The sequence below is a fragment of the Nilaparvata lugens genome, chromosome 4 (genome assembly GCF_014356525.2).
Source record: "Nilaparvata lugens isolate BPH chromosome 4, ASM1435652v1, whole genome shotgun sequence".
NCBI classification, from domain to species: domain Eukaryota; kingdom Metazoa; phylum Arthropoda; class Insecta; order Hemiptera; family Delphacidae; genus Nilaparvata; species Nilaparvata lugens.
In genome coordinates this window covers 14,235,239-14,252,012 of record NC_052507.1, presented here as the reverse complement: position 1 = coordinate 14,252,012, position 16,774 = coordinate 14,235,239, and the positions used below count along the sequence as shown (strand labels likewise).

The following is a 16,774-nucleotide window of genomic DNA, read 5'->3' as shown; positions in this document are numbered from 1 at the left end:
TTGTTTCCAGGGCTCTGAAAAATACGAATATTTTTTATATTCATAAAATGCCTCGTTGTAAAAATGTTTTAAAACTGAAATGAATGTAAAAATATATTTTAAAATTATGTACAGCTTGTTTTTATTTTTCAGAAATCACTGCTTACTTAATAGAAGTGATTGAGAATGTAAATTTTTAGTTTTAAGGTGATATTAAAGATATTTATTTTCTCAAAAGATTTGTTTTTATTCGTACATTTTGATAACCATAAAATAATAACTTGCTTTTAGCAATATTACCTGATAGTATCGAGGAACAAGATTGTGTTGTCAGATATTAAAAAAACTGAGGGAACCAAACTTGAAAAACTGTTAGCGAGATATGAGCATATTCCTTATTTCAACAATTATTAATTTCATTGAATCTAAAGAGATTTATTGTTATTGTGCTATAATACGGTATTTGGACAAAAATTTCACGATATTTTGAGCATTGAACAAAAATAAATGAAGTCAGATTTTGGAAATTCTTAATCATTCGCGAGATGTATGGTAACCCGTCCTGTCCTTATGTACAGCTAACCGCAAACCGCAGGTTTGAGGTACAGTTAAGTTGGTGCTATTGAACGCAAAACCCAAAATATAGGTAAAAGTTAGGCAATTGTGTGATTACTCACCTCGGTGTGAAGACTGAAAGTGGACTGTAATAGATATTTAAAGATGGGCTGCTTGACTGGTGTATGATCTTTCCATTCATGTGTGACTTGTTTATAAATAGCACAACGTGTTTATTAACACGTGCACGCAACAAATAAAAACTGAACTTAACTTTCTCCAACGGGAGATTACAAAACATAGTCCATAATACACACATATTTACATTTCACGGAACGTATGCACGCACTGTGCATATCACGAAACGTAACGCATGGTATGGCTTCGACAACGGCAGCAGCAGAAGTGAGTCCTGCAGCAGCTCTGCAGCTCATCCCGGGGGAAGGGTGGCTATGGGAGGGGGAGAAATAGAGCTCGCCCAGCCAACTTTTCTAGAAGAAGCGGGGAGGAGAGGTGGAAGCACAATAACCAAACAAATTTCTCAACTTAAGATTCTCGCTTAACAAGCAAAATTCACCAATTGCAATAGTAATATTTTCAACTTCTAAATCTCCTGAATACAAACTCGGATTCGTGTTTTTCGCCTCATCCACCAGACATTGAGCGAATTTGATTTTTGCCAAAGAAACGTCTGCTGCTCAACATAATAGTTGACCAGGTTTTAATAAGAAGCAAGATCAAAATAAAAATATTTCAGTCACATAATCAAAAAAGTGACACTTCCAACCACTGCATGTCTCCAATATCTCCAATATATTGTAATAATTACCTCTACATAGGATTACCTACTTCAACTTTCACCAATGTAATTGCAGAAGTTAAATACACAACAATACTAGAGATAAATCTCGTGTAATTAATCATTAATAACAATATCTGACAATCATTAAATGTGAATAGACATGCCTCCAAAATTATTGATCTATTGAAGCGTTGAAGAGACTACGCATGGAGCGAATCAGGCTCTGGTGTTTGATGTGGGGTAGGTTCTCTTGGCAAAGTTATCGAAGAACTTCCAGAACACCTTGTCTCCCATATCCATGTTGAAGCCATCCATGTACTTGTTTCCAGGGCTCTGAAAAATACGAATATTTTTTATATTCATGAAATGCTCATGTTTGTAAAATATATAACCAATCAATTCAATTCAATTTTTTCACAACACACAAAAATACAATGAGAAAAATCAATATACAATAATTACAATAACATTAACAATGCAAATATTGCATAAAAAATAAGACAATAATCTGAAATGATGTGGTGTGTTGGAAGAAAGAGGGGGATAATCGTCGATATACAGAAAACTAATGAGACCCTGAATCTCAACAGGGAAACATATTCAACAATTTGAAAACGGGATTTGCGGTTAGAATCGCAGAGTTGTCGCTTAAGGTACGTTTTCGTTTGTGTGAAAACTTCCGACGTCGACCGCGACCGGGTCGGGCTCAATTTCAAGATGGCTGAAAATTCGCGGTCGACTGCAGGTGAAGCGTTTTCCTTTGCACGACAAGGTCGTTATTTCAAAAGTCACACATTCAGACCAAAGTTAGGTTATCTGCCATTATATTTATTATAGATTATTCAATCAAATAAAAAAGTACCACAAACGCATGAAAATTGTTGTTATATATTATAATATGATATTAAATGTAATATAATATACTATGTAGTTATAATTAATAATGGATATGGATTTTATCACAGCTCTTGCCATTCACAATATTCTAGTTTTTTAAAACAAAAATCTCCCATTGTGACTCATTTGAGAAAATAATCCATTAAATAGGTACGATATAAATTTCATATAAGTTATAATTTTTTTCTATTATTTCAATTGTATCAATACATTTCAACTATCTTACTATTCTGATCAGTTATAATAATAATATTGGGGCACCGAGCTTTGCTCGTTATTGATAAACAGAACTCAATTCTTTAAAATGATTGGGGAAGGACTAACAGGCACAGCCCAAACCTGTTTCTTCCCCGAATTTTGATTTATACACTATAAATATTCCAAAAAGTAGGTTATGTTCCATACACTTGAATTCAGGTCAAATTTTCAGTGCAAATATTTGAAAACATAAAAGTTCTAATTTAGATTGTTTACATACCAAATTGAATAACAAAATAACACTCACTTATCACTTAGAACTGTAAAATAATGATTAACTTTGAATATTATGATAAATACCATCTCATGTCAACAAGTCAGATTATTTTGATCGAGTCTATTAAGATTTTTACTTTCCTTGCCCTATTACCATAGGTAAGGAAAGTATTGCTCTCCGAAAAAAATTAAGGTACCCCAATTTCTAAATTTATATACGTTTCAAGGTCCCCTGAGTCCAAAAAAGTGGTTTTGGGTATTGATTGGTCTGTATGTGTGTGTGTGTGTGTGTGGTGTGTGTGTGTGTGTGTGTGTGTGTGTGTGTGTGTGTGTGTGGTGTGTGTGTGTGTGTGTGTGTGTGTATGTGCGTCTGTGTACACGATATCTCATCTCCCAATAAACGGAATGACTTGAAATTTGGAACTTATGGTCCTTACGATATAAGTATCCGACACGAACAATTTCGATCTGATGCAATTCAAAATGGCGAAAATGTTGTCAAAAACAGAGTTTTTCGTGATTTTCTTGAAACGGCTCCAACGATTTTGATCAAATTCATACCTAGATAGTCATCGATAAGCTCTATCAACTGCCACAAGTCCCATATCTGTAAAAATTTCAGGAGCTCCGCCCCATCAATGCAAAGTTTGATTTTAGATTCCCAATTATCAGGCTTTAGATACAATTTAAACAAAAAAAAAAAATCAAGTGGAGTAGATCAAGCATGAAAATCTCTACAATTAATGTTCAGACATATTTCCACCTAAAATTGAAAATAAGCTTTAATTTCGAGAAAATGTGATTATTCAATTGCAAATTATTGTTGATTCTATTAAATCATTCACTATGAAGAGATAGCAGACCTCATGTATGTCTCCAGCGTTATTGCCCTGTCACCAGCTGGCTCAAATCTTTGATACTTGAGATGCGCGGGAACACTAGCGTCAGGTGATCAATTTTCATTACGGCAAGAAAAGTTGTGTGAATGCGCCACACCAGATTTTTAGATTTCTCGCGAGATACGGTAAGCTCATTGATTACACAGCTGATTTCCCACACAGGCACACGCATCTTCTGTTATCGACAGACGACGAAATTATCATCTGTTTTTCCAAGGATGAATTATCCTTTACATGTCCGTCAGCGAGTTTTCCCAGGGATGAGACCTAGTGCAATCGAATTTTTATATCATAAAACTACAGTTACTTTTACATGGCGCAAATACTAGACACGTCACGTGACCTTGGGAAGTTCCAATCCTGGTCTTCTGATTGGCTCGTGGCAGTGAACGAGTTCAATTGATCCGGATCATTAGAGTGATCCGAACCTACCATCAATACTATTACAATGCGGCGCTTCCTAACAAGATGGCGGATTTTTGCGATAGGGTACTAGCCAAGTTTCCATACTGTATGTATACTGTGTCTCCATCTTGACCGTTTAAACAATTTTGACTGATAAAGAAATTCGGTTAAAAGAAGGTGTTTTGCGCTTTTGAAGGTCAGGTTTAGGCTTACAGTCGATTTGTAGGGTCAGGTAGAGTGTATCAGAGAAGGTACAGTAGTTCAAGTAATTTTTGTACCCAAATGTCGCAGAACTTAGTGGAGCGGCAAAGGAAGAAAGAAAGGAAGGCATTTAGATATATTATGAACAATTTATGGTTTTTCAATACATTTAAATAATTAAATAAACTGATACTAGCTCCCAGCGGACAGGGTTTCCTTGCTGGGTAGCCGCCATAGGAAAATAATTAAAAGGAGAAATGCTTCAATAAACTTAATAACAATATATTTTGAGTTTTTGTATTGTTTTGTGTTATTATTCATGTTTTATTTCTGATCTTGCTTATGATTGATTTGAAATCTAGGTTATATTATGCTTCTCTTATTATAATTTATAAATTGTTCTTGTTCAAATGACAAATAAATGTATTTGAAATCTTTGATACACTCTACCTTCACTGCTTCACTCTGATTCTTAGCACTAATTGACAATAATTGACTCACATTTCTGTATTTCTCCTCAAAGGCGGCGGCCTCAGTTGCGTCCATGTACAACTCGGGGCAGTTGGGAAGCGGTACATTTAACATTTGCATCAGGTCATTCTTGTAATCTGCGTACCTGCAATTCAATCAAAACCATTAGCTGAATATAGCAGCTCGAGGTAGCACTAGCTAAGGGCTACTATAACAGACATACGTCCTAATTTATTCTCCTGTCATAGCCGTGGATAATTCCCTAAGAAACTTTAGGTGTTCTCTAATATTATGAAAGGTTGGCAATAACATGAGGAAATATATGAGGCTTATTATGTATGGAGACAGCATTAAGTTTACAATAATTTATAGTTTTATAAATTATTATTAGTTTTTTCTTTTATGTATATTGTGTTGAATTGAATGAAATTATTCATTGAGAATCGCACAGGACAGAGAGGAATAGAGAAGAAGGAATCATATATGCCCAGACAGAACTACTATTCAGTAGAAAAGTACTCAGACTGATTTTTTAATTTTATATTGGGGCATCTTTATGTACATCTGGATCGAACATATAAAATATTCTTTACTGTGGTAAAGTGGATTATGTTTGAAAACTGAATGATTTCATTCTATGGTTATTATGATGAAATTAGGCCTAGAACAATGCTGGGTATGTTCAAAAGATTTGTGCGAAATTTCTAGTTAATCAGTTGTGTATAAGTGATGCATGATAGAACAACAGAATGACCCAATTCTATCGTTAAAATTAGGGTGAATTAGGGTTACTAGAGTTAATCAGTGTATTTGATGCATGATAGATTATATTATATTATGATAAAAATAATAAACTTTAACCAAACTTGTACGTGAAACTTACTTGCAGCGCAGATCTTGAATGTGCTGCTCCTTGAAGAATAGCCAATCCCTCATTTTTTCATCGTAGTACGTATACTTTTCAAAGTCCAATCGTTCGATATCCTCCACTACCAAGTCCACGTCTGCTTCGTTGCTCCAATCATAGACCAGCAACTCAGCGTGCTGCCTGCAATTACAACAAGAGGCCATTTTTTAATCGAAAATCAATGTAACTAATTTTAATGATTCAATTTTCTATCTATGAGTTTTATGAAAAAACATAACTTGGATTTATGCTCCGCTGGGTACAAGAATAACGCAAGTGTAAGGGAACATTACCTTTCAATCTCTCAATGTATGCTTCAACAATGTGTAAACCGTCCCCTAAAAAGAAACATTCAATACAACAGAAAGGTAGGGGCCAAGAGAGTAGCTGTGGCCCCTGGCTCCTGAAACCCTGGAAGTGAGCAGATAGAAGAGCGACCAAGAGCGTCTTATACATATCATTCTTTCTCTCTCTGCATGCTCACTGTCCGAAAATTAACAAAAAATGGAAACATCGGCCTTGGAGAAGAGAAATAGACTACCGAGTTTGTTATCCCCACATTTTAAGAGATCAGTTTTACAGGGCTGAGTGACACCCTGATAAGGTATCGATAAGATGAGTCGAGCGCGTGCTACTTCCGTTGTGAGGGTGACCATTTGAAGAGCCGACTCCTCTAAATATGATTTATAAGTTTAAAGTCGCTTCTCGGTAGTTCGTAACCCACCTCAAGTTGTAGGCATATTCATCTATCATGATCATCTGTCTTTCATTATCCAAGCACAAGCCTGGAGCTCATGTGGGCATCACCCTCAGAAACAAATAAATGCAAGGGAAGGCCAGGAGCCACATCTATTGCTGCCTGTAAAAATTTATTGGACAGGATGACTTCAATATACAATTTCAGTATTTACAAGCAACATTCAACAGTTGTTAACGAAACAAACTTTGACCAAACTCTATCAAATGATCTACACACTCCAGCAAATAGTTCTTCTTGTAGGCATTCTTGAGAGCGTGAGTCCCTTGATGGGAAAATTAATAATAACAATGATCCTTATGAGAGTTTTCATTCTACCAATGTGTGAAAACTTCCATTAGAACCAAGGGGGGAATTGTTTCTGACTTTCACAAAGCTGAACAGCATATCATCCCCACCAAACGCCTTGTGATCGTCAATTGTTGTCGAGTTATAGACCTACAAACATTGCCGCCTCTCTTGAGTCTGCCGCATGTGCTAGTTACGTAGCGTTATTAGTTTTTGCGAGCAAAATGCAATAGTTCAGCAGCAAAAATCTAACGAAAAATGATTCAAGTTTAAGCAGAAAACGTTATGAGTGATGATTTTGTGCATGAATGGTCTCGGAAATGGAAGATGTCAGTTGAAATGACTGCCGAAATCGTCGTGATGCTTGACAACTCGGACTCACAGTGCAACCAAACGGCTTCTCCAGCAAATTGAATGGAATAGTTTTCATCACCCACCATACAAAAACCTGACTTGGCCACTAGTGACTAATACCTTTTCCCCAAACTCAAGGCATGACTTCAAGAGCAAAGTTTCCGAGAGGAGCTCCAAAACAACAAGCCCACTTCAACTCATTTGGTGGCAGCATTTTATGAAGAGGGTTTTGGTAGGCTGGTCCACTGGTATTGAAAATGACTTGAAATTCACGGCAATTATACAGAGTGTTCTGAAAAAAGGTGCCCATAAGCCAGGGCGTGAATCCTCACATCAAAAGAAGAAAAAAGTTCTAATTAACATAGGTCCGAAAATGCTTGGTTAACAAGTTATACAGGATGAAAGATTTCGTCTGAATTTCAGTTCCCCTGCTGAGAAGAAGCACCACGGGTATTGGTTGGCTGTTAATTAAGATGTACAATTGAGCGTAATTTATGTAAAATGAACTGAAAAAATTGAATAAAACCGTTTCCAGACCGGTAGCTACAGTAATTTTTAAGATATGTGACGAAATGCGCGAAACTTGGTCCCGAAAAACAAGTTCCTTTAAGGTTTGAAGCAGATTTACTATGTTAAATGTACAATAAACAACAAATATTTTTTCACGCAACTTGTAGAAAATATAATTTCGAAGAGGAATATGTAAAATAAGTCTATAGTGACAAACGCAACCTTTAAAAAAATAATCCTTAATATTACTATTGTAGAGAGCTTAACAGATGTTGTCTATTTTTAATGCGTTTTGTATGTAATTAAGGATTATTTTTTTAAGGCTGCGTTTGTCTATTATAGACTTATTTCACATCTTTCTCTTCAAAATTGAATTTTCTACAAGTTCTGTAGAAAAGCATGATGAGAGGAATCACGCCCTGACTTACGGGCACCTTTTTTTCAGAACACCCTCTATGTTGAGGAATAATCTCAAGTGTAAGTAACTTTTGATGGGGAAATTATTCTTTTATACACATTCGTGTTCTATTTATGACCAATCGGTGGTTGAAAGAAATGACCCTCGTAGATTTAGGTAAGCTTGACTCACTCGAGTGCAGGCAGACAGTTCTTCTTGTAGGCGTTCTCGAGGTTGGCGAGGAAGGAGGGCGTGAGAGCCTTGCCGTTGACCTCGTAGTCGTGGCCGCGCTCCTTGAGTCGCTGCTGCACAGCCGGCACCGGCATATCCAGGTACACCACCAGGTGTGGCCTCAGCAGCTCCTTCAAAGTGTTGCGGCGCACAAAGTAGTAGCCGTCTTTCACTGCAACACACACAGTCAAACATAGATTACTTACATACATCACTTCAATATAACCGTATTTTACTGCAACAATTGTGCCAGACAATACCTATAGTGAGGTCCACGTTATAATGGCAGTGTACGATTGACAATACTGTTTCTGTTCTTTTCTATCATACAACAAAACAGATAGCACTATCTCTCTCCCGCTATGCAATGTTGTCTATTAGCCAGAATATTTTATATTCACTTTTGACAGTGACTGTACAAAACTGACAAAACAATTCCCAGCCGCCATTTTTTTCTTCATTCTATCAAAATACTTGAGTACACAAGTCGTATAATTGATTTAAAATGTATTTTTGAAACAATGAAATAATTTTTAAACATTACCGTATGAGAAACACAAATTAAAATACCTGAAATGACATTTTAAAAGTTGATAACTAACCATCCTGGACTTCATCCATGCTTCAGTTAGCCTACCTGTATAGGTTAGACCTACTCCTACCGGTATAAATAATATTGAAAAGTTATTTCAGAATTAATTCATTGAAATTACTTATTTTTAAATAGGATTTCTATTTTTCTATTATTTTTAGAAGAAATTGGAATAGAATACCTACCAAATAGCTCAATTTCTGTTGTTTTGAAATTCAGATTGTTGTATCACAGCTTTTTAAATTAGCCGCCATTTCAGGTTTGTATAAAAATAAAAATCTGATCTCAGGTATGAAAGCAAATTTTTGAATCAAATTATGAAAAAATATATTTTCTTTCATTAATTTGACATTAAATTAATTATTTTATCAAGGGAATGATAATTATCATTGGATTAAATTTAATGAAATGAATTGAGTAACAGCTGTGTACAGTCAGTGGCAAAATGGAGAGACTTGGCAACGTTTTTCTCCTATCTTTCTTCACTGCCATTATAACGTGGACCTCACTATAGGAACACTTGTGGCGAGTAGGCGAGTAGTGGGAGAGCACAGCTGAGATAAGTAATCGAATCATGGCAGGTAACAGGTCGTTCTATGCTAGTTTGAAATTATTCAAGTCTCGACTATTGTCCAGAGCTACAAAAATGAATTATATAAGGCATTAGTCAGGCCTGTAGTATGTTATGGCTCTGAGACTTGGGTTCTCACAGCTGGGGACATAGAAAGGCTTCGAATCTTTGAAAGAAAGGCTATTAGGAGGATAGTGGGCCCTGTTAACAATAATGGAATTTGGAGAAATCGAGCGCTTCCTGGGGAGTGAAGACATCGTCCGATTTATTAAAGCTGGCAGAATTAGGTGGATGGGGCACTTGCTGAGAATGGGTGATGTAAGGATTGCCAAATGTATATGGAGGGAAAGAATATTATAATAGAAGAAGAAAAAGACAGACCAAGGAATAGATGGACAGATGACGTGGACCGGGATTTGAAACCTCTTGGAGTTCGAAACTGGAAAAGGCAGGCAGTCGATCGGGAGATATTGAGAGACTTTGTGAGGGAGGCCAAGGGTTGTAGCGACCTGTAGAGCTAAGGAGTAAGTAAGTAATTGTGCCAGACACAGTGGATCGATTTAAGGCTGAGCAAAGGCTAAAAATAAACTTTCTACTGGTGATATTTTTCAATTTGTATATTATCAAGCTATCAAAATGAAGAAAGTTTTCGCAGGAAAACACTTTTTTCGATCATTACTTTTTGAGATATGAGGGCCTAAAGTTTAAATTTTTAGACAGAACATTTCAAATTCGGTGAGTGATAAATCTATGAGATTTGGAGGATAAATTCTTCATGGTATTGCTGATTGAATAAAACAAAAAAAAAGAAAATATCAATTTTGGATAAAGTTATTCAATTTACCAAAAATAACTCAACTGAAAGTTATTTTTGGTCATTTTTAGTGAGTTGAATTAATTTCTCAAAAATTGTTACCTATTTTCAGAAAAGTTTTGTTTTATTCAATCAAAAATACCATGAAGAATTTATCCTCTAAATCTCATGGATTTATCTCTTACCGGATTTGAAATGTTCTGTCCCAAAAAATTAAACTTTAGGCGCACATATCTCAAAAAGTAATGATCGGGAAAAAAATGTTTTTCTGAGAAAACTTTTTTATTTAGATAGCTTGATGATATACAAATCGAAAAACTTTGAAAAATGTCACCAGTAGAAAGTTTATTTTTAGCTTTTGCACAGATTTAATAATAAAAGCTAGCAATTGCTAATTCTCAGTAATTTCGAAGCAAATATCAAGATTGAGTCAGGTGTAATCTTCTGTGTATAGCTAGAACCAATGTACTTAGAATGTATTCTAGGTAGATTGGCTAGAGCTAATGATTAGTTGCTGGTCACTAGATTCTAGTTTTTAATCAATCGACCCATTGACACAAGGATTACAGAGTGTGATGGCCTATGGCATCACCTTGTGGGGTGGTGCCTCTGAGGTAAAAGATGTACTGCTGGTGCAGAAGAAGGCCATCCGGATTCTTTGTGGGGCAGAATTTTTAGCGCATTGTAAGCCTCTTTTTGTGGGTGAAAAGATTCTCACTGTATTCAATTTTTTACATTTACAGGTCAGCTATAAAGGCATTCCACAGTGTCCGTACTTTGCCTACCAGGGGTGATGTGCATGATCATGGCACCAGAGGCAGGCTGAGGCTGGACCTGCCATATTGTAGATTGGGGAGGACCCAGAGCAGCCTCATCTACCAGCCAGCTAAAATTTTGAACAAGCTGCCAGTTTCAGCCAGGACTCTGCCAGAGACAGTCTTGAAGAGGAGACTGAGGGCTTTCCTTCAGGAGAACCCCTTCTATTCTATGACAGTTATTTATGTTCTTGACTTGTTCACTTGTGGCCATACTTATGACCACGCCATGAACAGAAACTCATTATTATTATTATTATTACTTCACCCATTGGCATTGTTGCATGTGATCACTTCAATATAACCGCATTTCACTGCAACAATAATCAATACTATATTGAGGTCCACGTTATAATGGCAGTGGGGAAATATTGGAGAACAGCGTTACCGATTCTCTGCCTTGCCACTGCCTTCTATCATAGAGAAAAGATAGAATAAGAATATATTGGTAGAGGGCGTTTATGTTCCAAATGTCAATGTTAACTGAAGTCGATAATCCTAGTAATTCTTTTTGGTGAAGCAATATGATGCTGGTAGTCTCTCATAATATATGCCGTTCTTACACTCTTACCCGGCCAAAATAGTTATTAGTGCAACTAGTGCGCAAAGTGACAGTTTGCTGCACCGAAAGAAACGTTTACGCATGAGCCGTAGGCGAGGGCGGAATGGTTTCTTGAGTGCAGCAGAGGAACTTTGCGCACGTATTTCACATTAAATTTTTCCTACAGTTGTTACCATTGAATATGAGAAGTGGTTGATCATGGGTAAAATTATGGCTGAAATCCATCAATTGTTAGTCTGTATAATTTTGTTATTAATAACAACTTTAATTTATTTTAAACTTGATAATCCAATTAAAAATTAATAATCGATAATTTATTCAAATTAAAAATTAAATAAATCCAATTAATTTGAAAATTTGAATAATTTTGAGTAAACCTTAATTTCTAAATAATTTTTCAACCAATCAATTTATGAATGAAAAAATATTATTTGAAATAATGATATTCAAAATGCAATTAATAATATTCAAAATGTATAATTTAATGAGTTCTCATTTTCATTTATTTGAAAATCAGAAAAAATATAGATAGAACAAATTTAATTCGCATTCAAAATACACGCCAACATTGTCAACAGCTGATTGGGATGGCTGCAAGATAGAAGATAATACGCAAAGTAATACTTTGCGCACTAGAGCAGAAAAGTGATTCTTTGCGTTCTGTAATCAGTGCAGAAATTATCACTTTTCAAGGTAACTGTAGGAGTAAGTATTATAAATAGATAGTAGTAAACAGTAATCGGCTTGAGTTGGACAAAAAATCGGTTTCAAATTTGGGACATAAACGACCTATAATACCTATAACATTATTATAATTGAGATTGAATATTTGTCAATAAATTATAATTCTACATTGTTGAAATTGATCTGGCAATGTTGCGGAGCTAGAAAAGGATAGTGCTATCTGATTTGTCGAATGATTGATAAGGATAGCAGCACCAATGTTAATCAAATACTGCTATTATAACGTGGACCGCACTATAGTGTTAGACACCGTGAAAGATAATATTACTTGATATATTGGAATTATTCCTGATTCCTATTTTACCCTCTCCAAGTTTGAAAAATAGTTCCCCTATATACACCAGATATGCCTGTATCAGCTATCCTCTATAAAAGGCAATGGCAAGGCAGAGATACGGCAACACTTTTCTTCTGTCTTTCTCCACCGCCATTCTAACGAGGTCCTCATTATAGTACATGGGTAACCATAGTTGTATCCCAATTATAAAGTGGTGGATTGCAACTCTCAAAGATGGTACACCACCAAAAGTTAATCAGTCCAGTCAATATAGACATAAAAAAGGGGGTGTGCTTGCAATTTATATTGTAGTTCTGATTTTTCAATATATTATTTGGGTACATAAGAGAAGTCCAGAACCAATTTCTTCATGCAAAATTTCCTTGTGCTAAATACAGAGTGGCCAAAAAACCTCGTATTTTTGGCTCATTTTCCATTTTTCAGCGATTTCTGCCAAATCTCGTAATCGGACAGAAAAATTTGCTCCCGCCTTTTTTTAGATTATAAAATTCTGAATAAAATGAGATCATTCGGAACTCTCTATCTCCAATGAGTACTGAGTTATGATTTGTCAAAAATGAGTGAAATTTGAAGAAAAAATCAATTTTGATGAATTTTAGTTTTTGAACAACAGTATCTTTTGATTGTTACCATTTAGATGTATAATTCAAAATCCCTCTGGGCGTATTTTTGTGCTCTACAATCTGAGATCAGGTAGAGCGCTCTATCTAATATAGATTTCCAGGTACACCTGACAACAATGATCCTTGTATTGTGAAAAACACCCAATTTTCAGCTTCAACCATCATCACCAACTACATTGTCCTCACATTGATATTTCGCACAACGACATAAGTTCATGAGATTATGTTCTATGAGAATCACCCGTTAGATGCACTTCATTTCAGTATTTCCTAGTGGAGAGGCGCGCTTAAGGACACCTCAAGGATCAAAATTTCAAACACTTATAGCTTTTGACACAATGCTCAGATTTCATTGTACTACACTTCATTCTTCTCGGCTCGTCAAGGCGGTTCAAAATCATTCATCATAAGTCAAATTCGGTCGACAAATGGAAAATTTATTGTTGAGTGTACTTAAGCCCATATTCCATACACAAAAAATGGCCAATTTCTATATTGAAAGCGAGGTTTTTTGGCCACTCTGTATTTAGCACAAGGAAATTTTGTATGAAGAAATTGGTTCTGGACTTCTCTTATGTACCCAAATAATATATTGAAAATCAGAACTACAATATAAATTGCATGCACCAATGTATATAGTGACTGGACTAAATCCATAGCTGGCCAATTTGAAGAAGAAATTGTCTAAAGCCTAGTCCACAACTTGGCCCAGTCTGCAATGTAGCCAGCGCCCAATCAACCAGCGTTGGCAAACCACCCATCCACACACTGTGGTTGGTCTTTAATGGCCTTCATTGGGCCAACATGTGGATGCGGCATAATATGAGCATCTATGGAATGTTTAGTGTAAAGCACTCAACCACCGCCATTTGTGAAACCACAACCTTTTATAGTGGGATACCCCAGTCTACCAATAATTACGATGCAGGATAAACATAAGCACATAACTGAAAAGTCCAAGTTGGAAGTAGTGAAAATTGAAAGTGATACTGTTTAGTAAAGCGGTAATGGTAAATGTGAAACTGGATATAAGCCACGTATAGGCTACAAAAGGCTACCAGCAAAGCAAATAAGACTGCACAGGCTGTTGGAAAGTGGTTTAAAAAATATGAGTGACTTTCTTTAAAGCCACAATAACTACCATCCAATATTTAATATGTTGCTTCTTCCCTGAATACTGTAAAATCAAACACATACTTGCTGCACTAGAACCGTAGTTTTACAAATAACGTACCTTTTCTTGAAACATATCCTTCATTGAAGCAAGCTTCCATGAAGACTAGATCACTGAAGACACTGCGTACCATTACTACACCTTGGCCTGTAATAAATAAAATAAACAAATTAAAATTAAATGAGAAAGATTATAGACAATTTAAACATAAATTAATGTATGAGATTCATATGCGCTAGTTCAAGTTAAATTAGACATAACCTGATTAACTTTCCGACAGTCGCGCTGTTGCAAAAAGTACAAAAGTGTCAGTTTTTTTGTTGCACAAAACTATTGAATGGGGTGGTGTCAGTGAATGAGTCACCTATGCATTCCAAGACTTTCCCCCATCACTTCACTGAGTTGTGAAGTAGCAATGGTTCAGTCTTTGGGTGCCATTTAGTCGCGAAAGTGCATAAGATAGGGAAAGACTGTAAACAAACCAATAACACAGAATTAATGGCTTTGCTTGATGTACCTTATACAATTAATTGATATGTTTTGACAGTAAGGAGAGTACATAACACTTGGAAAATTAAATGTTGTAAAAAGTACAACACGCGACTGCTCGTGTGAGTGGGGCGCGACTACCGGAAGGTTAATAAAACCAACTCTTTCAACAATTACAGAGATATGCATAAACGCTGTTCTTTTAATTAAGGCTGTTTGGAAGTCACACAAGTCATTATGGATTATAGTCAAAAATAAACAAAAAATAATACATTTTTAAAAGGGTTCAAAAATCTAAATTGCTAGATAAGTTTCTGTTTTTATTTTGTGATTATAGAACTATTTAGGCTATTTGTTTCGCCTACAGGTAAAATAATGATAACAATAATATCGACCTGGCTGGCTCAGGTCTAGTGTCAGCATTTCAGGTTGCACCTGATCAATTTCAGGGTCTCTGACATGAACTAACGACTTTTTTCAGGCAGCCGGGACCGACAAATGACATCTCCATCCGAGTCACGGGAGTGGCTACTGGTAAGCTCTTGTCGTATCCCTAAGGGATCTAACATTACTAAAACCATATTATAATAGACTCAATTTAAAATAACGAAATGATTAATCGTACCTGTACTGAATACATGAGCCAGAGCATCGATGTATTGGGAGAATCTCAAATCATACATATGAAACTGGAAATTGGCCGACGTTACTTTGTCCGGGCTCATACACCACTTCTTCTCATCAACCGACTGCGCACCGGGTGGTAGTTTGGCATCCAGTTCTCTAAAGTCATATCCGTATGAATTGATGTAATGCATATCCATGTTCGCTTCTGGAATGAAATGCATGTCAAAATCTTCAGCCAGCTTTTGAGCGACTTTAGTTTTGCCAACAGCAGGTGGCCCATCAACGACAATTATCTTTGTGTTCTCATCAAACCTTTCACTGGTGCTCTCAAACAATCGGCGCCATAGGCGATACTTCTTGGTTTTATAGGGAAAAGGTGCTGCTCGCTTATAATCCGAATCTCGGCTGTGGATACTCACAATTGTCGCTGCAGGAACGTAATTCACACGAGCATTGGTTTTGCAAAACAACTTCCAAACTGTGCCAGAGGCCAATTGACCTCTAGGAACAGCTTGGGATAATGCATTACAGAGAACGCTAAGAGCCATTGCTATTCAATTTCTAACACTCTTTTACCATTTACAACACAGCATTTGAAAAAGAACAAGAAATATATGAGGTTGAATATTGTAATATTGTATTTTCTACCACATTACAAACCAGAGATTAGAATCTTATTAACCTACCCAATACTCAACAACTCAACTAATCACTTATTTTATAAAACAGCTGATCGACAGATCTGCAGACAACAGTGAAGTCATGTTCATATCATCCAAAAATCATATATGATAGAAACAGCTAATCTAATATACTTGCTCATTTGTGTTTATTATCTGAAATTAATAACATTTTTAATAGCAACATAATCTTGCTTGAGAAATAATCTTTGTCTTGAAAAGCAAAAACCTGATCCATTATTTTAATTTTGAAACCTACTATATTTAGGTTTTGTTCATCCAACTTTCTATAGGATGAATTGAAAACTTGCAGATCTGAGATTCACATCAGACAATTAATACTAACATTTAAAATTATTTCTATTGTGATTTTTTGTTGAAATACGATTTTTAAATGTGATAATTGTGTTGAAACGTTGCAATTCTATACCAACTATTTTCTCAAGGACAAAAATCAAGATAATCTGGTCTTGTTACAAAGTAGGGAAATTTCAGTTTTATTATGTCTACACTGCAAGAAGATCTCAGATCGGCCAGATTTCAATTTGTATAATTGAAAAATTGTATTATTAATAATCCAGGAAAGTTTTGTTCAATTGAGCTTTAAAGGTGAAAAGTAATGTAAGGCAGAATATTTTTCTGCTTTTATATGGTAAAA

The 16,774-nt window shown here is 35.8% G+C and overlaps 1 protein-coding gene across 1 annotated transcript; it reads right to left on the bottom strand.

The window, feature by feature from the left end:
- Positions 1–1,427: 1,427 nt before the first annotated feature.
- On the bottom strand, positions 1,428–16,196 carry LOC111046068 (NADH dehydrogenase [ubiquinone] 1 alpha subcomplex subunit 10, mitochondrial). Its single transcript, XM_039426726.1, has 6 exons — positions 15,435–16,196; positions 14,381–14,467; positions 8,089–8,299; positions 5,567–5,731; positions 4,714–4,828; positions 1,428–1,669 (listed from the first exon to the last, which is right to left on the bottom strand). The coding sequence occupies exons 1-6, from the start codon at positions 15,982–15,984 to the stop codon at positions 1,553–1,555; spliced, it is 1,245 nt and encodes a 414-aa protein (XP_039282660.1). The 5' UTR covers positions 15,985–16,196; the 3' UTR covers positions 1,428–1,552.
- Positions 16,197–16,774: the final 578 nt, after the last annotated feature.

Excerpts from the sequence above, each read along its gene's own strand:
- LOC111046068 (XM_039426726.1), bottom strand. The coding sequence starts at position 15,984 with ATGGCTCTTAGCGTTCTCTGTAATGCATTATCCCAAGCTGTTCCTAGA. Across the intron at positions 8,300-14,380 it reads AGGATATGTTTCAAGAAAAG|TGAAAGACGGCTACTACTTT; the intron begins GTACGTTATTTG and ends TGTGTGTTGCAG. Across the intron at positions 1,670-4,713 it reads TTGAGGAGAAATACAGAAAT|AGCCCTGGAAACAAGTACAT; the intron begins GTGAGTCAATTA and ends CGTATTTTTCAG.